Below are 26948 nucleotides of genomic sequence, written 5' to 3' on the forward strand. Positions count from 1 at the left end.
ACCATCCCCCAAAGTAGTTCCGTGGACAGCCATCTCTTCTAAAATAAGTTCCAGCTGTTAAAAATATAATAAAAGCTGTAAAAGTCTAATGAATACTTTTTAACTTTTCATGTAATTAGATATAACTGCCTATATTTAAAAATCTTATATCAAGCAGCCTTGAAATTTAAAATTCAAAACAGGTGAAGTTAGGAGAGAACGCATTTCCAAATGCCCTCAGCAAATTTGACAACAGTGATGCCACAAGCCCGTCGCCGGTGTCCACGGGGACACTGTTCTGGTGGCCAGGCTGTGGGTGGGAGCTAGGCCAGGCCTCCTCTGTCCTGTTAGCTTTCAGTCTCTTCCAGTTGGTTCTGATGAAAATGTAAAATGTCCATTGTTTGTGAGGTTTTAAAAGTCAGCCCCGGGCTTCCCTGGTGGCACAGTGGTTGAGAGTCCGCCTGCTGATGCAGGGGACTCGGGTTCATGCCCCGGTGCGGGAAGATCCCACATGCCCCGGAGCGGCTAGGCCCGTGAGCCATGGCCACTGAGCCTGCGCGTCCGGAGCCTGTGCTCCGCAACGGGAGAGGCAACAACAGTGAGAGGCCCGTGTACCACAAAAAAAAAAAAAAAGTCAGCCCCTTCCCTTTTCTCTGCTCACCAAGGTTGTTTATTGGGAGAATTTACTGGGTAAACTTATTTGTCGCATTAGCCAGTGTGTGCACTGGCTGTTTATAGGTTTTTATTATGGAAACTCAGAATCCTGCTCAGAAGCAGAAGGAGTAACGCAGAGCGCTCAGGCCCATGTTCTATGCTCGTTCTGTCCTCGCTCCTCCGTGCAGCTTTCCCTGTAGGAAGCCAGCATCTCTCTGGGTCGGATTGTTAAAACGCCCCTACTCTGAGGAAGGGCCCTGGCCTCACCATGTTCTTTATTGCCTGGCCTGCAGGGTCTGTGTCCTGCCTTCTCAGGTGGGAAATTGCTTCGTGTGGGAAACAGGCAGTCAGGGCGCCCTCCTCGCGACCCCGCACCCTGCCCTTCCCTCCCCTTTGGGAGCTTCTAGCAAATCTCAGACTTCGTATTGTTTCATTCACACCTCCTTAATCAGACAACTTTTTTTTTTTAACATCTTTATTTACGAACCATAAAATGTAACCATTTAACACGTGTAAGAACAATCACCATCTGCCTCTAAAACATTTCATCAGCCTGGGCCTGCGTCCTCACCCCCTGGCACCCGCTCTTGCTTCCTGTCTGTGCGGACATGCCTGCTCTGGCTGCTTCACACAGATGGAGTCACCCTATGCGGCCTCCCTGTGCAGCTGCCGTCACTGAGGAGGTGCTGCATGGCTCATCCACAGTGTGGCTGGGACCGCTGCCTTGCTCCTTTCACTCATGATCACTTGCAAAGTCAGTTAGAGACAGTTGTGTCCCTTTGTATTCTCGGGTCCTCCTGCTGGGTGTTGTGTTAACTTGGGCAGAGTGACGGGCAGAGGATTCACAGGTGTGAGGAATGTGTTCTGGAGCCACTGCGATCCCAGCCAGGGCCACTTGTGTTACATTGTGGGGTTCCTTTCCATGACCTGGGGTCCATACACGTTTGTGCTCCCCAGGGGTGCATCCTGGAAGCCCTTGTGGGCGAAGACCCCCAACTCCCTCAGATTCCACAGGGAAGGCATGTCTGACACATCCTCCATTTAGGGTTGCTTTTCTAATAACCTGTGCTCGTGGTAATGGGGTGTCCTTTGAAATTAAAGATTCTAGGGTAGGACATTTTCATGGTGTTTGAAGGAAATTATTAACTGCAGTAAAACCAAGTACAGTTGACCTCTGAATACATGGGTCAGAATTGCGTTGAGTTCACTTCTACACAGGTTTCTCACTAAAACCTATGAGGAAACCACTCAACCTGCAGTGAGAGGGCCGATCTAAAAAAAACCTCCACTGCAGAATAGCCTGCCTAAATGCCAAATTGTTCAAGGGTGAACAGTATTACATTTACTTTTCCAAACATGTTTATTGATACCCTGTTGTGGGCGTGGCCCTGTAGTGTGATTGTACATTGGGGCAAATAGGAAACACTACTGTCAATGACAGTTACCTGGGTACCTAAGGTGTGCACCCCAAGTTCAGTAAACTAGGACAGGTCTCCCCTCAGCTTCACCTCCACTCACACCTCAGAGCATGTCTCCCCTCAACTTCATCTTTGCTCAGACACTTCAGGGCAGGACTCCCTTCAGCTTCACCTCTACTCAGAGAGCTGATGGCTGGTCTCCCCTCATTTTTATCTCCACTCAGATGCCTGAGAGCAGGTGCCCCTTCAGTTTCACCTCCACTCAGAAACCTCAGTGCATCTCTCCCCTCTTCTTCACCTCTACACAGACACCTCAGGACAGGTCTCCACTTTAGCTTCACCTCCACTCAGACACCTGAGTGCAGGTCTTCCTTCACCTCATCTTTACTAAGAGACCTAGGACAGGTCTCCCTTGACATTTATCTTCACTCAGACACCTGAATGCAGGTCACCCCTCAGCTTTACCTCCACTCAGGGACCTGAGGACAGGTCTTCCCTCAGCTTCACCTCCACTCGCACACCTCTGCACAGGTCTACCCTCATTTTCACATCCACTCAGACACCTGTAGGAGGTTCTCTGCTCACCTTTACCTCCACTTAGACCTTAGAGGGAAGGTCTCCGTCACCTTCGCCTCCACCTGGAAACTTGAGGGTGTATCTCCCCTTAGCTTTCTCTCCACTGTGTCACCTGATGGCAGGTCTCCGCTCACCTTCATATCCACTCAGATACCTCAGGACAGGTCTCTTCTCACCCTCATCTCCACTCAGAAACCTCAGGTCAGGTCTCCCCTCACCTTCACCTTCACTCAGACACCTGAGGGCAGGTCTCCCTGCACCTTCATGTTACTCAAACATCTGAGACCAGGTCTCCCCTCAGCTTCATCTCCACTCAGACTCCTCAGGATAGGTCACCCCTTAGCTTCACCTCTACTCTTACACCTGAGGTGACTTTTCCCCTAACCTTCACCTCCACTCAGACACCCAAATACAGGTCTCCACTCAGTCACCTGAGGGCAGGTATCCCCTCAGCTGCCGCTCTACTCTGTCACCTGAGTGCATGTCTCCCCTCACTTTTTCCTTGTACCTCAGTAATGTGGTGACCTCCGTAACTTGTCCCCGTTCTGTTTGGAGACACTGTGTTAATCTTTCTTTAGTGGGGTGAAATGATGCTTAAATTAGAAGTTTTTGGTAAAGCCGTCCTAAATTAATACATTCTTCCCCTTCTGTCTTTCAGGTATTCATTTGGTAAGTGGCAGACACTTAGGATAGCCTACCATGTTAGAGGTAATCTGGGGTATGTATCTTTGCACGTGTCCTGGCTTCTCGTGCTGGCGTCTCTCGTTCTCTGTGGTTGCACCGTCTCTCTCTGATAACCCATTTGCCCTTGACCTGCATCCTCATCCACGGCCTTCCACCAGATGGGGGACTAATGCTACTGTCATGCCTCCATCTGTCATGCCCTCATATGCTGACATCTGTTTTCATACTGGTGATGGGCACCCAGCGGGGTGTCCCAGGACATTGTCATTGGTTGTACCCTTCTGGTGGTGGAGGGACTTGTGGCATGAGGACTGCAGTGTCCTGCAGGCCTGCTCTCCACTCCCAGGCGTCCCCGGGGACACCCCATGCAGCACAAGTTTCCTGGGTGCCCCACAGGCTCAGGTTTTGCTTGGTTCTCTGTGGGGAGACTTCAGGTCCCACCCGTGCTCTGTGAGCAGCGCAGCCCCAGAGGCTCCCGAGCCAGTAGAGGCGCAGGGCTCTGGGCACGTGGCCGGGAGTGATCAGGCAGGCTGAGCACGCAGCTGGTCTCAACCCCGAGGCCTCTGGGCAGCCCTGGGGACATAGCGGGTTCAGCAGTTGACGCGTCTCAAGGGTCCTCCCAGGCTCAGGAAGCAGAAGCAGGGGTTCCCCGGGGCACCAAGATCCATGTCGGGTGGGATGGGAGCCCAGTGCCCTCCCGCCCCTCCTGCTCCCATGCTGACCTCTCCCTCCATGCACGGTAGGCAGTCGGGGTCCAGGGCTGCCCCCCTCACCGTCTCCGCCTGGCCTCTGAGGCGCATGCCCCCTGCATCAGAGGTCACTGTCTTTGCGCTTCATTCCTTAAAGGTCATTCCCTTACCAGCCGTACAGGGCCTCCTGTGACAAGTATGACGGGTGACTTGGAGCTTGTGGCCTAGACCAGGAGCTGGAGATGGGATTCCTTGACTGTCTCACAGTTATTACATCAACAAGAGGCAAAGCAGCGCATAGCATTTGTTTTCAGTTCTGTTCGAGGGGACTCTGGGTGAGGAGAGGCCGTGTGAACACAGGAGACCGTGGTGCCCACCACCATGCACTCTCTGCTGTGCACTTTGGAGGCCATTAGTGTTGCAACTTTTACGTCAAAAAATAGGTCTAAAATTCTGTACCCTGTAAGTGCGGCCTGCTTCCTGCTCCCCTGCAGGAAGTGTGCTTTTTTGATATTTGCGAGCTTGGGGCTGGGAGCCTTTTTCGAACTTCATGCTGGTCCCTGTGCATTTGAAAACTATGCAGGAATCTGGCAGTCCTGGCTTAGCTGAGGCTTCCAGGAAGGGCTTTCTGGTCTTTTCCCCCAGGATGAGGCTGCTCTTGGCCCAAGGCTGAGTCCTGTGGGGCTCCAGGCGGGGCCATAGGGAGGGGGGCTCCAGGAAGGGACTCCCCTCTGCCCGCATGTGCTCAGGTCAGGGTGAGTGAAGGGTCACCTCAGTCGTTTTCTCCGGGCTGAACTGTGATTCCCTCCAAGTGCTTCTGCAGAGTCCACGCTCAGAGGCAGGCCCCTGGGCAGGCGAGAGCGCCAGAGGGACAGGCCAACCCACTGGAGGATGGGTGATGCACGCTGGCCAAGCCCAGGTCGGGATCTCCTCAGCTCCGGCTCTTGGCCGTCTACCAGGGTCCTCACGCCCAGGCAGACAGACAGACAGACAGACAGACATGGGGATGCTGGTGCTTTCCTGAGGCCTCACTCCTTCTTTCATGGCTCCTGAGGCCTTGGGAGTGAATGTTTTGTAACTTCTTTGATTTGATTTTATCTTGAGGGACCTCAGTGTGTGCAGATGGTGCCTCCAGGTGACCTCCTGGCAGGTGACCTTCAGGGATGACCTCCCAGCAGGTGACCTCCAGGCAAGTGACCTCCAGGCACCTTCATCCCTGTCTCCACTTTTCAGCACTGAGATTCATCTGTCAGGAGCCTTGCTGTCCTGACAGGCACAACATAAGTGCGTTTGATTCACTCCTTAGGAGTTTTCTCTTAAGGGACATATTTCCCTATTTCTCAACTCTGGTGGGGAGGGAGGGGGAAGAGGGAATTTTAAGGAAGGATTCCGAAAGGCTCCATGCCCAGGATGTTCCTTTTGAGGATAAGTGTTCACTGTTTTACTGTAGGCTCATCAGGCTAAGAATTGGACATTTAGGGATCCTTGGTTTTATTGAGAAGCTCAGTGGACGAATTTTTGATTTAGCCTAACGTGAAAACTGTGTCAGCTAGTGCACAGTCTTCCTTGGGACTGGGCAAGTGTTGGGGTCCCGCCTCGAACTGCAGGGTCAGGGAACAGGACCACAACAGAGACGGTGAGGGCTGACCACTCGAATTGTGTGTGCCATGTGAGCCGGGAGCACACCAGGTCCTCTCGGCAGGTGCACGGAGTGGATCGCAGCGTTTAAAATAAACACGCCCAGGCTGCGGAGGCCCATGCGGGTGAGGCCGGGGAGGCGGGGCAGGCGAGCAGCATCCTAGGCAGGTAGGTGTCTGGCAGCGGAGCTGCTGTGTAGTGGGGCCGTGCCTCCTGTGCGGGGCGTGGAGAGCCTGGGCTGCGGGCAGGACGCGAGCAGACAGGCCGTGTTTAGGTCTGTCACCTGCCGCCATACCTTTGGTGCCTTGCTCTGCTGTGCTCTTGCCGAGTGGGCCACCCTCACTCCTGTGTGTTGAGTCTGTTTCCAGGCAGGCCGAGGGCAGGTCAGATGTTTACGCGGCCTGCACCCCCAGACCCCACGTCCCCTGTCACAGCAGCACCTCCCGGCAGCCGTTGCAAATTAAATGCTCCCTGTGACCTTTACCTCTCTTAAATTCATGCTTTGAAAACAGCTTAATGAGGGGTTTACTGGCCCAATTGGAGGTTTTTATTAAAACCCATTGGTGCTGGAGTGGAGCCTGCCTGCAGGAAGCGATTAGCCAGCCTCGTAGCTCAGAGCTGCCTTGGCCACAGCAGGGCCACCAAACCGTTTCCAGACCCTCACCGGCCCCGGCTCCAAGATTCGCCTGGTTCTCATATCCTCCACTTTAATTCATGGTTCGTCTAGTTCTCCCTCCAGCCCCATGTCCAATGAAGCAGTTTCTTGTGATTAAATTATTCCCGTAATCAGAGGCAGCCGTGGCCGCCCTGTCCTGTGAGCTCACCAGGCTGCAGACCCTTCCGGGGAGCCTGTCCCTGCTGACCCCTTCCTGGCCCTCCAACCTACCCCCTGGAATGTGAGCTCTGCTAGGCAGTGTCGGTCTTGATCTCATGTCTTGTCGTGTCCTTCTTAGAAAGGACAGAGAGCCTGGATCAGGTGACTCTCAGGGCCGCCATGTGACCCAGCAAAGGTGGTCATTTCCAAAGTGAGGGAAACAGGCACCATTAGTATTCTCACTGTGAGTGGTGACCCTCCCTGCTGGGGGCTCCCGGCACCCGCCTGCCCCCTCTGGTCTGAGTCTCCTTAGTGTGGGCCAGTGTGGCCTTGCTCTTTCCTCTCCATCCCCCTCCCGGTCATGGGGAATGCAGTGCAGGAGACGTGCTGCCCAGAGGTCACTGTCCATTGCTGGAGGGGAAGGAGCAGCAGGTGAGGGGCTGGAGCCGGGGTAGACTGAAGGTGCCATCCCCACGGTAACCACCTACCTGGTCATGCCTTCCTTACCCTGGAGCCTCATTGGATCTGCACATAAGCACAGACCAGGCGGGCCATGGTATATGCATTTCTGCCCTTCTCTTTTTTTCACTTGGTAATATCCAGTGAAAATTACTTAGTGGAACCTAAAAGAAAATATATTTTAAAGACTTTTTTCTTGTTCACATGATTATTAACACTTTGCTTGTTCTAAATTTTTCCCATCTAGTACCCGTTTCTGCTTCTAAAACAGAATGTGCAGAATTCTAGAATACCAAAGAAGCATTTTGTGGCTGTGATTCATATTTCCAGTCCTGAATCCTTTTGGGGGTGTTTTGTCTGGAATATTCTAAATAGCCTTTTATTTTTATTAAATTGTGTAGATGTTGGACTAGTATTGCCTGTTCAGTTCACAGTATAATTAATAATGACAGCATTGCAGTTGACTGTGGAGGCTCCTGGGTGCTGGCACCCTGGCCATTGAAGGCAGGTTCATCACCACCCATTTTCCAGAGACTTGCTGTTAGTCCTGCAGCCCAGGGTCTGCCTGCTGGCCATCCGCCCTCCTGTTCATGCCCTGGCCTCACCACTCCCCCACCCGTGGTGCTGCCTCGACTCTCCTGTGATGCCAAGTGCGTGTTTGGCTCCTCCCTCCCCCCACATCACAGTAGCCATATGGGTCCTTTCAAAGAACTGGCTTTATTTATCAGATTTTTTAAAAATGTGTTCTGGCTCATTAAATTTTACTTTTTACAGGTTGCTTCCTCCTTCTGGGAGGAAGGGGTTTAATATTTTCTAAGATCTTGAGTTGATTAACTCATTAATTGTCCATTCTCCTTACCTGCAAATGAAAATATGGAGAGGGATGATCACTCCCCTCTGAATGTGTCCCTGGCCACCCTGGCAGCTGACCCCAGTGTCCCCGACAGTGGCAGACAGTGTAGTTTTATAACCTTCAGATGCTGATGCCTCTTTGTCCCAATTGCTGTTTAGAGAAGAGTGTCAAATGCTTAAGGTTTTATAGGTTATCTTTTGTTAGTCAGTTTCTGATTTTATTACACTATGGCCAGATAACATGGCCTAAAGACTGTTCTTTTTTTTTAAATTTTATTTATTTATTTTTGGCTGCATTGGGTCTTCATTGCTGTGTACTGGCTTTCTCTAGTTGCAGCAAGCGGGGGCTACTCTTCGTTGCGGTGCGCAGGCTTCTCACCGTGGTGGCTTCTCTTGTTGCAGAGCACGGGCTCTAGGCGCATGGGCTTCGTTAGTTGTGGCTCACGGGCTCTAGAGCTCAGGCTCAGTAGTTGTGGCACACAGGCTTAGTTGCTCCACAGCATGTGGGATCTTCCTGGACCAGGGCTCGAACCCATGTCCCCTGCATTGGCAGGCGGATTCTTAACCACTGTGCCAGCAGGGAAACCCGATTGTTCTTTTAATTATTATTTTTTTTAAGTTAGACATGAGAGTGGATTAGAAATTCAAGTTGTATTACACAGCTTCTAACAAAAACAGCTTACCTTCTTTTACCTGCACTCACCCCATCCTGTTCGCAGGGTAACTCCTTCATCTCCTCAAGCAGTTCTGACTAACATGTTTATATAGATTATTCTTACTGTATCACCTCTAGACATTATCCGTGTACTTCCTGTTGTTACTCTCTCACACTTCTAATGCTCTTCACCTATCTCAGTTCAGCTGTCACAAATGTAATTTTTATTAAATTAATATTCAGTCTTTACATTATTGCAACTATGTGATATTGTTGATTGCTGAGCTGGTAGAGACGTATAATGATTTTTTTCTAATAACTTTTTTTTTTTGGCTGCGTTGGGTCTTCGTTGCTGCGCACAGGCTTTTCTCTAGTTGCAGAGCACAGGCTGTAGGCACGCGGGCTTCAGTAGTTGTGGCACGTGGGCTCAGTAGTTGTGGCTCGCGGGCTCTAGAGCACAGGCTCAGTAGTTGCAGTGCACGGGCTTAGTTGCTCCGCAGCACGTGGGATCTTCCTGGACCAGGGCTTGAACCCGTGTCCCCTGCACTGGCAGGTGGATTCTTAACCACTGCGCCAGCAGGTAAGTCCCTCTAATAACTGTTTTTGGGGGAGATACGCAGTTTACAGGATCTTAGTTCCCCAACCAGGGATTGAACCTGGACCCCCTGCAGTGGAAGCACAGAGTCTTAACCACTGGACCACCAGGGAATTCCCTGATAACTCCTTGTTTTTCCTGGAGTTAATAGTTGCCTCTTCTTTTTTAAAAAAAAACACATTTTTTCCTTCCTTTTTTTTTTTTTTGGCCATGCCACACGGCTTACAGGATCTCAGTTCCCCGACCAGGGATTAAACCCGGGCAGTGAAAGCATGGAATCCTAACCACTGGACCACCAGGGAATTCCCTAGTTGCCTCTTCTTTTTTTGGTTTGCTTTGTTTTTCATCTCTGATTATGTTTCATTCAGCAGTTTGTTCCAAATACAACAGCACAACTGCCTGACCCCCCCCGATAACTGTTTTTTTTTTTTTTACTGAATCAGATACATTAGATAATCTATCAGTGCTTTCTCCCCCTTCATAGAGATTTCTCCTTGGGTGCTGTTACCACCTGGAGTGCATGCTTTTGAGGCCTTGGATTTGGAGATGGTGGGCAGGTTAACTCTGCCAGATTAGGTACCACTGACTGACTGGTCCCTCTCCCCATCTCTGGGATCCTTGTGGTTCACAGGGCAGGTGCCTTGTTGTGCTGGGGGTAAGGCCAGAGATGCATCCATGTCTCCACTGCCTTCCTCCCCATTGTGTTCTGGAGCAGTATTCTCAGGGAGGATCATTTTTAAGCCCTTTCCTTGATCACATTTATATAAAACAGCTAAAAGCATCTGGAGAGATGGGTCTTTCTCTTTACTTCTCCAGCATTAATAGTCACCTGTCTGAGGCAAGGTGAACAGGCTGATTTTATTCACCTTGCCCCAGTGCTGCTTCCTTTCCAGGTAAACACCTGTGTGTCCTGAATCCTGAAAAGCACTTAGGAGTCAGAGAAGGGCTCTTGGTCTCACTGGACACCATCGCAGCCACTGGCTGGCCTGGAACCTCCAGAGTCTGGTGTGTGTCCCTGGAGCTTCCTGGCTGCAATGCCCCATTGTCGGGTGCGGGAGGAACACAGCGTCGGCAAGCCTGACCTTTGGCAGCACAGTAACAGGGAGAGGCATTGTTAGGTTAGCTCTGGAGCAGCAGCTGTGTGCCAGTTTCTTTTGTAAATGCTTTGATATTTTAAAACAGAAATTTTAAACGAGGAAACCATGCTTTGTTGCTGTTACAATAGCAGCTCTTGTCCATGTGGGTTCATTGAATGGAGACAGACACCGATGCAGCTTTAGTACCATTAATGGCTCCCAAGTGTGTCAGACAAATCTCTTCTTGATGGCTGTGTCCTTCTCTTACCAAGAATGTTATACCTCTTTTAAAGAAGGATCCTGTACTTATTATGGACATGTTGGCTGATCTCAGATTAATGTCCATTTGACAGGGTTTTCCATTTGTTTGCAGCCTCAATGCCTGTCTTTTGAGCATTTAGAAGATTGACATACAAACAGGATTCAGGGGTAAAATTTGTGTCCACTGACCCTTATGGGCCTCCGTATGGGCTGTTCCTGCTGTGGGATGTGGCCCCTGGAGCTGCGTGCTCCCCTGCCGCCAGCATCCTGCACATCCCCGGGGGCTCCTCCAGCCGCTGCCCCGGCCTTGTCCTTCCCTGGCCCAGATCCCTGCCACTCCTGACGTGGATCTTCTTGTGCACTGGTGCCCCTCCCTGCAGTGTGCAGACCTAGTCCCAAGAGGAACTTGATCACGGCTTGGTGCCCGCATGTGGGATGGGGACTCTGGGTCCCCTAACTTGGCACGGGGGCGGGCAGGTGGTCAGCCCCCTGGAGGGAAGCCTCACGCCAGCTCCGGGCACCCACTCAGGAGGCCATGCTGGTGGTGCACACGCACATTGAGAAACCCGAGTCCTTGTTTCCTTTGATTGTCTGTGAAACAAGTGTGTGTGCGCCCTGGTGTCTGGGCGATTGCGGGTAGAGAGGCTCATGGGGCCTCCTCGGGCATCAGCCCATGCTCTTGGCCTTGGTGCGGACCCGGGAGAGCACTGAGCGGAACCTCTGCAGTCAGTTCCCCCCAGCAACGGCAGCTGCACAGCGAAGGCCATGGGCTGCCTGGCTCTGCTCTCCTTGTCCTGGGCCCGGGCAGCAGCAGGATGGGCAGCGGCCACGGCCATGCATTGTTCCCAGGTGGTCTGAGGCAGAGTCCCTGAGTCTGTCCTCTTCAGGCAGCTTGTCCTGGTGAAATGTGTCAACAGCACCTTGAAAAAGATCTCGACGTAGCTTCCAAGTCGGTTCAGAGCCCAGGGGCGCTTCGCCCAGCCCCTCATAGACATCTTACTGACCCAGCACTGGCCACCACAGCTGGACTGCAGACAAAATTGGGCTTGTCTGGTGTTTTCTCAAGACTGGACAGGTTGGGAGTTGGGGGCTGGGTACCACGGGGCAAGAGAGTTGCTGCGACCTCCCTGGAGCACAGTTATGCGGCTGCCAGCAGCCTGCTCCCCTCAGGGTTCCTACTGCAGGACCGGGAAGGTGCGGGCAGGCTGGGACAGGGCTCCTCACTGTGTTGGGACTGGAAACGGAGGTGTGTCAGAGGCTTAGGTGGGGAGCTGGTTAAGTAATGTGCATCTCTGCTCTGGGTTACTGCATGATAGAATTCAGTGACCACAGTGCTGTTTAATGAATGAAGCCGTGTTTATGACGTGTTAAGCAGTGTGTCCTGTATTCCATTTTGTCTCTAAAAAAATGTAGCAGATCTGTTTTGAAATCCATGACCAAGGGGTTAACCAGATTTACCTCTGGGTGAGCAGGTCACTTCCTTCTTCTCTCTGGTTCCGATTTATCTTCACTAAACATTTTTGCTTTCAATGAAGGATAAATACATTAGTTTTTGGGGGGTTTTTTTGTTTGTTTGTTTTTAATACGTTAGTTTTAACAAGTTAGTTTTAATAAAGGAAATCAAAGGTGAAGGGACGTGAGCTGGGCACGTGGAGCCTGTGTTCACGACAGGGCTCCTGAGGCTGTGGGACTTGCCTTGTGGGAAGGCGATTCCTTCCCTGGGATGAGGTCTCAGCTAGGCAGAAGCGGGTTGCAGGCAAGGTTCAGGCCCCGTCTGGGTTGGGGGCCGGGACCCAGCGTGCTGGGATTTGGGAGGGTGGAGGTTTTCGGGGCTGGGGGGATAGTAGGAGGTCAAGCCACCAAGTAGGGGCCTGTCTCTGGCCAGGCCCAAGGTTGACTTGCTCTCTGCACCGCTGCCCAGCAGGAGGCACTGGCCAGGGATGCCTGGATCCCACACATGGTCATGGAGACAGTCCTTAAAGGAGGGCCCATCTGTGAGGTGGTGTCGAGCAGGCAGGGTGGGACGTGACGGTCTGGAGGTCTGAGCTTCAAGGACACCCAGCTGCGGGCGTGGAGGCTGAGCAGGAGGAGGAGTGTGGGTGCAAAGAGCTTCTGACCTGACCTCTTCATCTTCTGTGCCGAGTGCTTGGGTGGGTCTGCAGAACGTGGGGCAGGGGTGTCACTGGGCCCTCGCCAGGCACTTGGCACTTCATCGGGGCCTGGCTAGTTCAATATCCTTCTACCCGTCGCCTTTGTGCTGTGTCTTGGGTTTTGTATTTTTTGATGGCAAGAAATCTCCTTTCATCTGAGGAAGAGCTCTTTGATCTGCCTCAAGAAAGGCAGGAGTCTTGAGGGATGAAAGCAGTGACACAGGAAACAAAACCTGATTCTCGTCACGCAGCGGACCTCTCCAGGCCTCGGACCTTCTGGACTCTCCGTGGCCCGGGCCCCTTCTTCCTGCATTCCGAGCGTGCGTGTGTGGTTTTGTTGAGAGGCTTACGTGAAGGTCTTACTACGTCAGCGCGTCCCAGGCTTTAATTTGGTGAAAAGCACTGTTCCAGGATGGAGAGAGTGGGTCTCACCCTGGTCTGTTTACACAGGACAGTGTGGTAAGCGTCAGCCTTTCAGCTGAAGCGCTGTTAAGCGGTTTTCACTGGTGAAACCTTGCCCCCGCCACCACCACTTGGTTCAGGACCCAGATTTGGGAAGTTGACACCATTGAACATTTGGCTCATCTTCAGTAACCGGACAGCTCTCTTCCTTTTTTCCCCTTTTGGATTGTGCCAAAATCAGCAATTTTGTCATAATCCCAATGAAAATAACAGTTGAGAAATGTCAGGGGATTTGCAGGTAGCCAGCAGGTGTGCTGTGGATGGGGCATGGCCAGCTCTCTGGTTTGGGAACAGGAGGCCCTGGGTGGGTGCCCCTTCTTTCTTTCCTGAACACTGAACTGGAGCAAAGCCCTACAGTTTTCTTAGAGAACGTGGCCGTCTGCACAGAATCCTGGGTCCTAGTTTTCTTCCCTCAGGTTTTCATAAGGCCTCGCTCTGTGGGGGAAGAGCCCAGGGCATGAGCAGTTCAGCGTGCAGGGCACGTGGCTCTGCTTCCACCTTACTCCCACCTCGGGCTGCAATTGGACAACCTCGGAGTGGGAGGGAACACATTCAAAGAAGCTCCATCAGTCCCATTTCAGCCTCTAGCTCTTAGCCTCCTTGGGGAAATCAGTCACTCTGAAAAACACACCTCCTGTTTTGTTCTGGAAAAAAGTTTTGTTTTTAGAGTTACACCTGAATAATTTGATCAGACTCACTACTGCAGCTCCCAAGATGATGACTTGCAGCTGTTCTGTAAAGTGAGTGCTCATTCTGCTGGGAATTTTAAAGACTTATTCCCACACTCACTGTAAGTTTGGCTTCTAGAACAAATGGCAGTGTAAAAATAGCATTTCAGGGACTTTCCTGGTGGCGCAGTGGTTAAGAGTCTGCCTGCCAATGCGGGGGACTCGGGTTCAATCCCTGGTCCGGGAAGATCTCGCATGCTGTGGAGCAACTAAGCCATGCACCACAACTACTGAGCCTGTGCTCTAGAGCCCACGAGCCACAACTACTGAGCCCACGCACCGCAACTACTGAAGCCCCTGCCCCCTAGTGCCTGCACGCTGCAACTGCTGAAGCCCACATGCCTAGAGCCCATGCTCCACAACAAGAGAAGCCACTGCAGTGAGAAGCCCACGTACCGCTACAAAGAGTAGCCCCTGCTTGCTGAAACTAGAGGAAGCCCGCATGCAGCAACAAAGACCTGACGCAGCCCATATGTATGTGTGTGTGTATATATATATATATATATATATATATATATATATAAAACATTTCCCAGTTTGCGCTCAGAGAGAATGCCAGTGATCAGTTTTAAACGTTTCTTTAATTTTTGAATATGAAAAACATCAAACAAATCTGAAAGTAAACAGAGTGGCCTTGTGAGCCCCGGCAAGCGTCTCAGACGCTTCATTGCCCAAGACGTGCCTGTCTTCCATGTGCGGGTGACCCCTTCCACTCTGCTATTTAAAGTAAACCGTAGGCGTTGCGTTATTGCATTTAGAAATACTTTGTTGTACACCTCTGAGAGATGGGGTCTTTTAAAACAATGTGACTACAATACCAGCATCACACCTGAAAGCTTAGGACGAGTTCTATCAAATGTGTAGTCAGCATTCCAATGTTCCTGGTTGTCTCCTAAATAATGTCCTTTCTACATTTTGTCCAAATAGGGATCTGACACATTTCATTGATGTGCCATTATTGCCTCTCCAGAGGCTCCTCCTTTATGCTCCCAGACAAGGTGTTTCTCAGTCTGGGAGTGCCAGGCCCCCCGCCCTCACTGTGAGCTGGTAGGAGAGCTCCAGGCCGCATCAGTCAGCTTTGCTTCTGGCAAAGATGCTTCTTGGGTGCTGGGACTTTCTGTTGCCGCCAATCAGGAGGCACAGCCTGCCTTTCCCATCTCTCTCTGCAATGGTGAGATTGCTGAGGTCAGGCCTTCCCAGCCTGATCTGTCATTAGAAAGTTCTCCACCAGCTGCACTGCTGGGCCCCAGCAGCCTCGGTGTTCATTGCCTGGACTCATCCGCTAGGGCCTGCAAGCTGGCGATGTTCTAATTCTATTGTTCTGTTTGCATTTGTTATTGGGGATTTTTTTTAATCAAAGTAACTTTCCCTCATCAACTCTCTGGTTGCTCTAAATGCAGTTTCTTTGGGGATGTCAGAATAAACCCTTCACCCTTTCCTTTACTTAATTTTCAGAAGAACTTCGTTCCCAAGCACCCCAGAGGATTCCCTTTTTTCTTTTGGCTGTGTTGGGTCGTCGTTGCTGCGTGTGGGCTTTCTCTAGTTGCCGCAAGCAGGGGCTACTCTTTGTTGCAGTGCATGGGCTTCTTATTGCAGTGGCTTCTCTTGTTGCAGAGCACAGACTCTAGGTGCACGGTGTCTGGAGCGCAGGCTCAGTAGTTGTGGCGCACGGGCTTAGCTGCTCCGCGGCATGTGGGATCTTCCCGGACCAGGGATTGAATCTGTGTCCCCTGCATCGGCAGGCGGATTCTTAACCACTGTGTTACCGGGGAAGTCCAGCAGAGAATTCCTTTTAATGTCATTTCCAGTCAGTCTGTTACCACCACTCAGTAGTTGAGCTCGTTTCCTGTAGATTCTCTTGTTTTTTTTGTTTTTTTATTTCTATATAGGCAATCATATTTTTTTCCACTTCAGACCTTAAACTTTTATTTCTTTTTCTCATTTTTGCAGTGCCTAAGAACTCCACTACAGTGTTGAATAGACTTTTTAAATCATTTATGAAAAATTTCAAGCATACAAAAAAAGTTGAATTGTATAGTAAAAAACCCATCTATGGACCACCTAGATTCTACAGTTTATATTTTACTAGTTTTTGTTGTGGTGGTGGTGGTAGCTTATATGTTCATCTTTCTATCCACCACCAACCCTTCATGTATATTGATGCAATCCAGAGTAAATGTCAGTTGTCAGTATCCTGCCCCTAAATACTAAAGACTCAGTGGGCAGGTCGTTAACAAGAGCTCAGCGCACCTTCAGGGTTTTGCCTTGATGATGAATTCACACACAATGAAATGTGCAGATCATAAGTGGACATTGTTAGTTCTGACAGATGCATACACCTGTGTAATCTAGACTCCCATCAAGATATAGAAAATTACCATCACCCCAGAAAGTTCCCTCATGCCCCAAACTAGTCACCACTCCCATTTAAGAAAAACACTGAATCTATTCTGTTCTAAGATTGAGTCCATGTGAGAACTTACAGGACTTTTTGTCTGTTTGCACCAGATGCTCCTCATGAGGAGGGAAGGTTTGCTTCATGCCAAGCTCCTCGCCTAACTTTCCAAAGGACCTGCTCAGTTAATATCTCTCTTCAAAACCCTCATGCCCTGTCCTTTCCACACAAGAGATCCTTGGTTTCAGTGGCCGGTGGGGAAGGGCATGGTTAGCTATGTGAATGACAGCTGGAGGATTCTGCATATCTGGCAAGTGAAATTAAAATTCCTGAAATGAAAGCATATCTTAGTTAATAGAGAAGTTTCACCTGCTTTCTCATTTATAGGCTATAATGTTTTTTTATAAGGATGGGTAGTATTTTTTCTGTTTATTGTTATTAATGTAAGGCACTTAAGTCACAATCTTACCTCTTTATGTCCTAGAGAGAACGGCCTGTTTTTACTGAGTGCCTTCTGAGCATAGTGTGTGATGATGCATGGCTTTCCATCTCTCCTTGCTTGGACAGACGGCCTGATAGATCCTCCTGGAGGAGGTAGTGATTCCTCCCTCCACACCTATACTGCTTTATTTCCCCTTTAAATTTTTGATTATGCTCAACATTGTCCTCATGCAAGCAGTTTGAGTCTCTTGCTGTCTGAAAAGTTTCTGGATTCTTGGCTCTGATCTCGGAACAGACAGTTCCGTCAGGTGCAAGACTCTGCACTCAGTTCACCGTCTTCTCATCTCCGTTGTTGCTGACGAGAACTCGGCTGCTGTTCCTCTTGTCAGTTCTCTGAGCATAATGTCTTTCTTTTCTCTGACTGCTTTGGAGGTTTTGTCTTTGGTTTGCAGCAGTTTGACTACGACGTGCCTGCATGTGGCATTATCCTGCTTATGATTCCCTGAGGTTTTTGAGTCTGTAATTTATGTCTTTTACCAAACTTGGCTAATTTTTGCCAGTATTTTTTAAAAGTTTTTTATGCCCCATTTCTCTCTCCTCTTCTAAGATTCCAATTACATATATGTTAGAGCTTATTTTTTTTTGCTGTACGCAGGCCTCTCACTGTTGTGGCCTCTCCCGTTGCGGAGCACAGGCTCCAGACACGCAGGCTCAGCGGCCATGGCTCATGGGCCCAGCCGCTCCGCGGCATGTGGGATCTTCCCAGACCAGGGCACGAACCCGTGTCCCCCGCATCGGCAGGCGGACTCTCAACCACTGCGCCACCAGGGAAGTCCCTTCACCACCTTTTTATTCTCTGTCATCCAATCTGCTATTAAGCTCATCTAGTAAAATTTTAATTTCATATATTTTATTTTTCAGTTCTAGAATGTTTGTTCTTTTTTTATAGTTCTGTTTCTCTTCCAAGTTCTCTCGTCTGTTTATGTCTTATGATCGGTCATATTTTCATTTATGTTCTTAAGAATTCTTACTATGGTTGCTTTACTTTGTCTGCTTGGAGCTTGTGTTCTGGGTGCAGAATGAGTGGAGAATGGAAATAATTGAGATGAGCAGTGTGTGGTGGGGTGAGTGTTGCAGGCTAGGCAGTGCCGGGATGGACTGAGGCCTAGGTGTATGTTACATCCAGGGAAGGTGTATCTGAGCAGAGACCTGACCAAAGGGCCATAGGGATGGGCACTGGGGGCAGGGACTTGACGCGCCTGGGCCGCCAGCAAGGGAGGAGACCCCTGGGCAGAGCAGAGGAACAGGTGAGGCAGTCAGGGGGGCCCTGGTCAGCTTCATTCTCTCCCTGTGGGTCTCTCTGTGGGTCACCTATGGTGTTTTCCCATGATGACTTGCATCAGCTGACTTACCTGAAACCTGACCCTCTGCCGTACACTGATCCTTCTAGAAGAAAGGAAATCTCTTCTAATGGCATCGAGGACATGATGCTGGAAGCTGTCACTGCCCCTCCCCGAGTCCCTGAACCACCACCAGGCTCCCTTGCAAATGACCACTGAGCAAGATTGTGGCAGCTGGCGGAGTCCACTGGGTACTGGTTCTGTGGCCGAGACGCCCTCCCTCCCCTCCTCATTCCGTGGGTGTACGTGCCACCCAGAGAGGGTCTGTGAGGCTCCCTGTCCTCATCAGCCATCCCGGCCTCTGGGCCCAGGAGCTGCCCGTCACGCTGACCTCACGGAGGGCCAGAGACAGCGAGCATCCGAGAGTCATGGACAGGTAGAGGCAGGAAGAAGGCTGGTGTGTCCCCTGCCATGGCCCCAGCGGAGACGGTGTCCACGTGGGGCAGAGGCCTTGGGGCTGGCCCGACCTCTGCCCTGACCTCTACCCTGGGCGCCTGCCAGGTGGAGAAGTGTATGTGATTCCCTCCTTTCCAGAGGAGCTGACCCTCCCTGTTATTTCTGACGAGTGTGGACACACTGGCCTCTCCTCCCTCAGGTGACAGGGCCTGCCCATGGGCAGTGAGGAGGACGCCAGGAACCATGTCCATCAGTGTGGGGAAGCTCTTGAGAGCTGTGGGTGAGTGGGTCATCCTCCAGGATTATGTGGGTGAGGGTTACCCCAATTCCATGGCACAAGGGTAGGGGACAGGAGCTCGCCCTGCTGTGGTGCTGGGTGGGCGTGGCCGCTCCGCACAGGACCTGTGGACACACGTGCCTCCTGGGCTGACAGAGAGCAGGTCTGCCCAACCACCGCCAACCACGTTTCAAGCTCAGCAGCCCCACATGGCTAGTGGGCCTGGGCTGCACAGGCAGGAGGCAGGTCAGAACCTCCCCTCGTCTTGAGCAACCCCAAGAAAGCACTGCCTGGCATCTCGTGAGGGGTCTCACAAGGCACTTTGAGACGAGCTTCAGCTAATTTTCTTTACTTTTTTTTTTTTTTAAGATTTATTTAGTTTGGCTGCGTTGGGTCTTAGTTGTAGCACGCAGGATCTTTCATTGTGGCATGCAGGATCTTCGTTGTGGTGCGCGGGCTTCTCTCTAGTTGCGGCGTGCAGGTTTTCTCTTTTCTAGTTGTGGCATGCAGGGTTTTTTTCCTCTTCTCTAGACATGGCGTGCAGGTTTTCTCTCTCTAGTTGTGGCGCACAGGCTCCAGGGTGCATGGGCCCTGTAGTTTGCAGCATGCAGGCTCTGAGGTACACAAGCTCAGCAGTTGTGGTGCGCGGGCTTAGTTTCCCCGTGGCGTGTGGGATCTTAGTTCCCTGACCAGGGATCAAACCCACGTCCCCTGCATTGTAAGGTGGATTCTTTACCACTGGACCACCAGGGAAGTCCCATCAGCTAGTTTTCATGCACAGGAAACAAAAGACAAAGAAATGGTAAGGCATTGTGCCCTTCATCCAGATATATATTAAATATTTTGAATATGTTAATCCTGAAAAATCTCTGTTGCCAAGTCTCATTTCCGTTGACAGGAAGCATTCTCATATTTATCCCAAACCAGTAAAGCCAGCTAAGGTCATTACTATGGATTTTGTTTTCAGGCTAGCTGGTGACACCTGTGTGGATCTGAGCAGCAGGGGACACCTGGGGCTATGAAGTCTGGTTGCCACAGCAACCAAGTATGAACCAGCACCGTGACAAAGTGCAGTGGGAGGAGGGTCGCTGTGCGGGTCACACAGGTCACTTCCCGTTCCCTGCAGCGCCCAAGGACATCCGTAAAACACAGACTGGCAATTTGCTAAGCGCTTCCTAATTGAGAGTGTGCAATTTAAAATGATTTTACTTAAAGCGTGAAGCATTTAACCAGGTCTTTCAAAACGTCTTCTTGCTAGAAGACGTGTTCCATTTACTGTCTGATCTCTGGCTTAAATCCTCAAATATGTGAGAAGTGACCAGAAAGCCGGACAGACAAGGTCCTGTCCCAAGAGACCTGCCCAGCTCACGCCGGTTCTGGAGGATTCCTGGGCAGACGTGGCTCTGAGCGGGTCCTTGTAGGGGGCACGGGAGGCAGGCCCGGCACGAGGGGGACTGAGGTTGGGGAGGTGAACAGGAGCATGGCTGCACCTCTGGGGCAGGGCAGCATTAGTACCTCCTGGACCCTGGGGACAGGCCCCAGTCTGTCCCCTTAGGGCAAGGGCAGCTCTGCCAGGTGGTTCTTATGGCCGGAAGGGGTTGGTGCACCTGGGCAAGGCCCCGTGCACCGTGGTGACTGCAGGAGGGGGTGTGAGGTGGATGTAAGGTGTGAGCAGGCTGGGCGGGGCTCTTGACCTCGCTGGACAGGTGCACACAATCACCAGGTGCCCCGTCCAGATGGGGAACAGAGAGAGACGCATGTTCCCCGTGACGTGCTGGACAGCGGGCGGCTATTTCTAAACACCAGCAAGAGTTTTCCTTCAAGTTTTGTTGTAGCCTCCCTTGTGTTTTTTACCTGATCTCATTTTATATTGTGTCTCAACAAAAGAGGAAAGTGTGTTAGCCAGTCATTGGGCAGGGCGTGCTGGTCTGGACTGCAGTGTTTGCAGCAGTCACCAGCAGCATGCAGCTCTCCCTAGTCCCTTCTGGGTGACGGGCGGGCAGACGGTTCAGGAACAGTGTCAGTGGAACCTCCCCCCGATTTCCCGGCTGCCATGCAGCCCCCACTCCCCAAGGCCCGACACCACACAGTGAGGCCTGCCCTTTGCTCAGTACCCCGTGGCTCCACTCTGGTGAGCATCGGGGCTCCAGCTGGCCCACAAGAGCCCATGCAACACAGGAGTTCCTCTGCCTGCACCTGGCTGGCACTCTGCCCTCAAAACACCAAATCCCTCCAGTGGAGTCTGCGTCACACATGCCAAGCAGCCATGATAAAAACTCGCAAGCATGGCTTTGCAGATCAGAAATGTGGAGGAGAACACAGGAGTTCAGCCCCGGGCGGCCTGGACCCCTGGGCCGCCTCTGACACTCTGCTGAGAAGAGGGGCTTTTTCTCCACCTGCCGCTCAGGCCATTCCAGGGTTGCCCACTTCTGTGAAACTCGTACTTTGCAGGCGTTGAGCACGGAAGTCACCAGAGTCAAAGGCGCAGGGAGGAGTGGGGTCTGCAGACTGTGCTCCTGGACCACGCCAGCTGGACATGTCCCATGACTCAGGCCCCGTGTTTTGGACACAGGCCCGGGTGGCCCTCTAGCTTATTAGCCCCAGAGTCTGAGCACCTCTCCTGCTGCCTGAGGTCAGCGAGGGGGCCCAGGGCACGTGGCAAGCAGCAGCCAGTATCACAGCAAATGGATTCGGGGCTGCCCGCTTTGTCCTGCCACCTTTCCGACCATGGTCTCTGCCTGGGCCACCCCCCACCCAGGAGCCACTGTGCCTATCGCGAGGCCCCCAGTAGGGCTGTGAGCGAGACCCAGAGCTACCCCCACCAATGCCAAAGTGACATCCTCCCACCGGATGGGGCCAAGGACAGTGGACCAGGCACTCCCCCAGCTGGCCCGTCACCCTATGTCTCGAGCTTTGGCCTCTGAACCCCACCTGCCCATCACAGTGGGCTCTGACTGCACTTGTAGGAGGCATGGGGCTCTGTGGCAGAGCGAGCATCGGCACCTGGGGGGACAGGGTGGCCCCAGAACTGTCCCCAAGGTGTAAAAACAGCCCTTCTTTGCCGTCAGAAGCTGCAGAACGGGCTACTGTGCCCGTGAAGACTGGGAGTGACTTACAGCTCCGAGTGCTCCCAGGGTGGGCGGCTCAGGCAGGAGTGACAGCCCGTCAGGAGGGAAGCGCTTTCCCCTTCTCCCACTTTTAACCATGAAGCTAATGGGTTTCCTACTCATAACGTGGATGGTGCTGTCATCTTTGAAGGATCCATGCCTGCGACATTTAATTACTCTAAGTAACTGTAATAGTTTCGAGGAGGTTGTGAGGCCTCAGTTGCTTTCAGAGCCATCGGGTGGCCTCTGCCACTGAAACCTTGCTTTAGGCCACATTTCCTTTCTGGTTGGTGGCTTAGCCTGTGCCATCCTGACCTTGACTCTGGGTGACCACAGTGCCTGGCGAGCCCCCTCTGAGCCCCCTTGACGGTCAGCAAGAATCCTCCACGAGGAGCCGCCCAGCCCCATCCTCATCCATCCTGGAGTGCCATGCCCACTCTGCGGTGGCCGTGTGTTCTGCATCACCAGGCCCATGCCAGGCTGCCCAGTGGTGGATTATCCAGTCTTCGATAGAAGAGCATCTTTGCTCTTCACAGGCCCAAGAGGACAAAGCCAGAAGTCAGCACCACATCCACATCGGAGCTGTTTGGGGAGCAGGTGCCCCATGTGGCGAAGGAGTGAGGGACCCACGGGTCACAGGTCAGGCCAGGAGACTGAGGGGCCGGATTCAACATTTGTAGGCCTTCCTCAGACTCGTGTGCAGCTCTGGCAGACACAGGCTGGGTGATTCAGAAGCACAAGTCGGGAGGAGGGGAGCATGGAGAGCATCCACTTCCTCTGACCACCAGTCTGCTCGGCTGCAGCCAGTCCAGCCCACAGGCGCCCAGACTGCCCAGAGCCTGCAAGGCAAGGGGCTGTGTCTGCTCTCAGACCTGGAGGCCACCGACTACGGCTGGCCCTGAGCTCTGGTCAGGACAGGGCTGGACGACCCTGCAAGTCCCTGTCAGAGCCGTCCCCAGAGACAGTGGGCAAGCGGCTCCTTGGGAAGGCCACCGCCGCCACACCTCACCCAGCATGGCGGGTGGGCACCGACCCTCAGTCTCACGAGGACGCCTCCCAAACGTAGCTGGACGCTGCGCCGCATTCCTGGAAACCAGCCAGTAGCTGCCGAGGTGAAAGTTCTAGCAGCAGGTGGTGCAGCCCACGGAGACTCCCCTGGTCACTTGCTCACTGTCACCCCAAAGCCACTGGTGGGATGTCCCATGCTGTGGGCGAAACCGTCCAGGCCCCCATGAAGGGGCTGTCGCCTTGCCCTCCTGAGGGGTCTGAGCATAGGCTGGGGTGCACGTCTGGGAGGAGGGCTTGTCTTTCTGGGGCCACGGAGAACAGTGGTGTTCCTTGTGCCAGCAGCATAGCTGCTGACCACCGGCGGGACCCCAGCAAAGGAAGCGGAGCATGTGGGTGTAGGCCACCCTCTCCTCCTAGCAGTGCCGGTGAGCACTAATGGCTGGAGTGGCGGCCAGCGAGCAGGCAGCCTCAGCTTCGGCCTGGAAAATGGCTATGCCGAGATGGGGGGGGGGGGTGGCCCCCCGCACCCAGCAGGATGAGGGAGGTTCCGAGTTCAGGAGGAGGCAGGAGGGCCAGGTGACACGTACATCCCTAGGGTGATAGCGGGTCCCCGTCACCTGCTTCCTGGCACTTAGGAGGGTCTCTGGGCTCTGCCATTTGCATTTCGCTTTGATTGGTGTCACTCAAACTGCACATTAAAATTCCGTTCGTCGCGTCTGTGCAGAGCGAGGTGACAGAGAAGGCAGACCCGGGCTCTGGGGACCGCTCTGCCTGCCCACGTGAGGTCTGCAAGCTGCTGAGGGGCTTCCAGGGAGCATGAGCAAGGCCGGGTCCCCACTCCTGGGCGGGTACATGGGCTGTTCCAGCCTTGCTTCCTCTGGGGCCTGCCCAGCTCAGCCTGGAACACCGTGTCCGCCTGCCCTGCTTGCGGGGCCACATTGAGGAGGGGTGGGGACAGTGTCCTTTGAGGTCCCTTCTCAGATCTGAAGCGTCTGCAGATAAATCCTCCCAGAGCCGTGTCATCACTCCCATGTTCTGCCGTCATAAAACCACACGTTTTAAAATGCCCCCATGTGGAAGGAGTCCAAGCTTAATAAAAACGACTTCTCAAGATAAAACCAGAGAAGGTTTCGCATAAGGAACAGAGTCCGCTTCTTCCTGTTGAGACAAGAAGGGGGTTTGAAGCACATTGTGAAGCAGAGGTCGTCATGTCCACGAGCAGAAGGACGAGACCTGCACCCAAAATGAGCGACGCTCAGTGTCCGGAACCTCGTAGAGCAGATGAGCACGAGGGCTTCCTGCTTTCTTCCTTTGAGGCATCTGGGGGAAGCCGGGTGTGTGCCCTGGAGGCCAGCTCAGCCCACGTGGGCATCCCACACACTGGGTCCCCAGAGGAGGGTGGCACCGATGTCCCCATCTCGGCCGTGGCCAGAGCGCCCTGTGCTCTGCCTTCCTCTCCCGTCGGTGACAGCTGTGCCGACAGGCCCACCGTCTCCATTGGTCGTGGCCTGGCCACAGCCTGGTGGCGCTCTGGGCTCCAGTCGCCCGCCTCACTCGGCTCCCTCCCCCGGGCACCCCTCCCCAGCACTGTCCAGGCTTCTTTCTGCTTCTGGAATCATCTCCAGACAGTGCGGGGCGCATGCTGGTGGCCCCAGATCCCCCAGCACAGGTGGCTCAGCCGATGCAGTGAGCCCACAGAGACCCTAGGCAGTGACGGCCCACCCGTCGGTGCCGCCCTGGTGTTGGCACTGCTGCCTTTGGGCAAACTCACCTGTTTGTCTTCCAGAGAAGAACCGATGTGGAACTGAGCTTCAGAAATCCAGAGCATATGAGAGTCAGTGGGATTTCTCCCTCCACATTTTACTATGAAAAATTTCAAGCCACAGAAAGTTTCAAACAGTTGTACAGTAAAAACCCTCAAACCCACCACCTACATTTGGCCGTGGCTGGTCCTTGGCTCTATTGGCATCATCACACATCTGTTCATGCCTCATCTTAACGTTCAGTGTGTTTCAGAGTGGGGTTCAAAATTCATTTAGTTTTGTCTGTTTTTTTGAGAAGTTTACAAACATTGAAATGCACAGACCTTAAGGTGCTTTTGGTAAGTCTTGGCCAGTGCACCACCATGACCAGCACTCCCACCCCCAGGGCGCAGACCCCCCAGGCAGCCAGGTTCTAATTTCTCTCACCTGCATGGGGGCAGCTTGTTCTGGAACCTACATCAGTGGAACTGTAGAGTGTTTGCCCTTGTCTGAAGCGTCTCTGACGCAGCAGAATGTTTTTGAGGTTCATCAGTGTGGGGTGAAAGGGAAGTCGTGCAGCCCACAAAGCACAGCGCAGGCTCCTTTTGATGCAGCCCAAGACCAGCTCCATGTTGTGGGTGTCCCGGAGACGCAGTGTGAGGGGCCGTTTCCATGATAGGAGCGAGAACTCAGGTGTGCTGCTCACACCTGCATTTCTCACATGGGCTCCCCAGCAGGAAGAATGACTGATGCCCCCCATCCAGCGGTGCCAGGCTGAGCCACGCAGGGCCTGTACTTGCTACTCCCCTGGCTCCCTCCCTCACCTGGGCAGATGGGACCACAGTCTGCTCCGCATTTAGCAACTCACGTCCGGGTCGTCCAGCCTGCTCGGTGCCCGTGTCCACCCTGGTGACTCCTCAGGGGCTGCGCCGTGTCTGTGGGCGCCCTGCGAAGGGCAGGAGCCATGGCCTGAGCAGCTAGGCTCAGCCAGGAGCTGTGTCTCGGTTGCTCTTTGTCCTGTTTGAAGGACTGTCTGGGTTAAGCCGGGTTTGGTGCAGTTGCTTCCTCGGAAAGTGTCCACTGCTGCTTACTCGTCCTTTGTGTTCTGTTGCCCTCATTTCAGGATGGGAGTCCCAGCTTCTGGAGACGGGCTTCCTGGGGATTTTCCTGTGCCCTCTCTGGACTCTGTCTCCATTGCCCAGGGGGACCCCCACGTCCCGGATCGTCCTGTGGGGCTATCGGTGGCTGATTTTCAGAATCATGCTCGGAGCGGTAAGTAGAACTTTTATTTGTTATACTTGGAAGGAAACGTACTAAAAACGAGTGGCTGCCTTGCTGCTTTCCCGCCGGCCAGGCCAGCCGTGCCCCTTCCACCACTTTCCATGATGTCCGAGGCCTGTTTCTGAGCACTCGATGCTCCACTGGCCCCTCTGGCATGGCCATTTTCTATGGGAAACAACCAGGACTTGAGTCATTCCACGGGGACACTCAGGGGAGGGCCCCCTGGTCACCCCTTCCCCCCCAGTCCTCCTGGTGTGTATGGAGCATCTGAAATGTCGGGAAACGTGTTAGCGGGTCACACGACGTTGTCTGTGACCCCGGCCTCACGCCCTCCTGTCTCTCTGCCGGTGGAGCCCCTTCTCCCAATGCCTCCCCGTGTGGTTGCGGTGGTGCTCAGCTATCCCGCTTCCCTGCCACGTCCTCTCCCCCTCACGCCCTCCTGCTGTGCCCTGGGACCAGGCTCCTCGACTCCCACCTGCCATGCAGCTGTGGAAAGTGCACGTCTCAGTTTTAATTACACCTTCGAGTTTTCAGAAACTTAAAATCAGGAGTAAGGTGGTTCACCAGGCAGAAGTCTGGGCGACTTCGTGTACTTTCCCTTCCGCCTCTGCCCTGCTTGTTACGCTAAAATGTAAAATACCCATTTCTTTCACATCGTCCAGACAGTCTAGTGTCTGTTTGCTCTAAGTTGTTCCTCGTGGGGGAAAATACAAGCCTACAGGGGGGTGGGGGCCGGCGCTGGTTCTCCTGCAAAGTCGCTGTCCTCCACTGCGCCATGCTGCCCCTTCCTTGTCAAATGTTCGGTCTACTCATGGGCTTCTTACGTGAGGGGGGCCACGTCCCCCGGGCAGCACAGCGCCACCTTGCCCTATGCGGCTCTCTGTATTTGAAGCCCCCGTCGCCCCACGTCCTGGCTGGTGCCACAGTCTGCTGGGAAGACTGAACTAGCAAGTGATGGCATCTGCTGTCGAGGGGGACGGGCCAGTCCTCAAGCAGGACCGTGGGTTCCCACTCCCACAGGCTCCCCTCCTGGACTCCCAGGGTGTTGGCCGTCACGCCGTGGTGGTTCAGGTAGCTGCCACGTCTGCACCGTCTGGCCAGGCTCCGGGGGCACTGCAGGCAGCTGGGTGCAGAGGGATGAGCTCTGTGGCAGGGGGGGGGGGGTGGGGGGTGGGAGACAGGCCAGGGTGGTTGGCCAGGTTCCCAACCCA

General features: G+C 53.1%; 1 protein-coding gene across 4 annotated transcripts in view; it reads left to right on the forward strand.

Moving 5' to 3' along the window:
- LMF1 (lipase maturation factor 1) overlaps positions 1–26948 on the forward strand; it is a 92273-nt gene that overhangs the window by 30470 nt on the left and 34855 nt on the right. For 2 of the 4 annotated variants that reach the window (XM_027117928.1, XM_027117930.1), the window contains 2 exons: positions 3286–3296; positions 25580–25728. In XM_027117928.1, coding sequence (XP_026973729.1) covers positions 3286–3296; positions 25580–25728 — 160 coding nt within the window. The remainder of the gene's footprint in view (positions 1–3285; positions 3297–25579; positions 25729–26948) is intronic. The other 2 variants (XM_027117927.1, XM_027117929.1) reach the window with 1 other exon arrangement.

The sequence above is a fragment of the Aethalodelphis obliquidens genome, unplaced genomic scaffold (assembly GCF_003676395.1).
Source record: "Aethalodelphis obliquidens isolate GAN/ISIS:26980383/991018 unplaced genomic scaffold, ASM367639v1 scaffold18, whole genome shotgun sequence".
Taxonomy (NCBI): domain Eukaryota; kingdom Metazoa; phylum Chordata; class Mammalia; order Artiodactyla; family Delphinidae; genus Aethalodelphis; species Aethalodelphis obliquidens.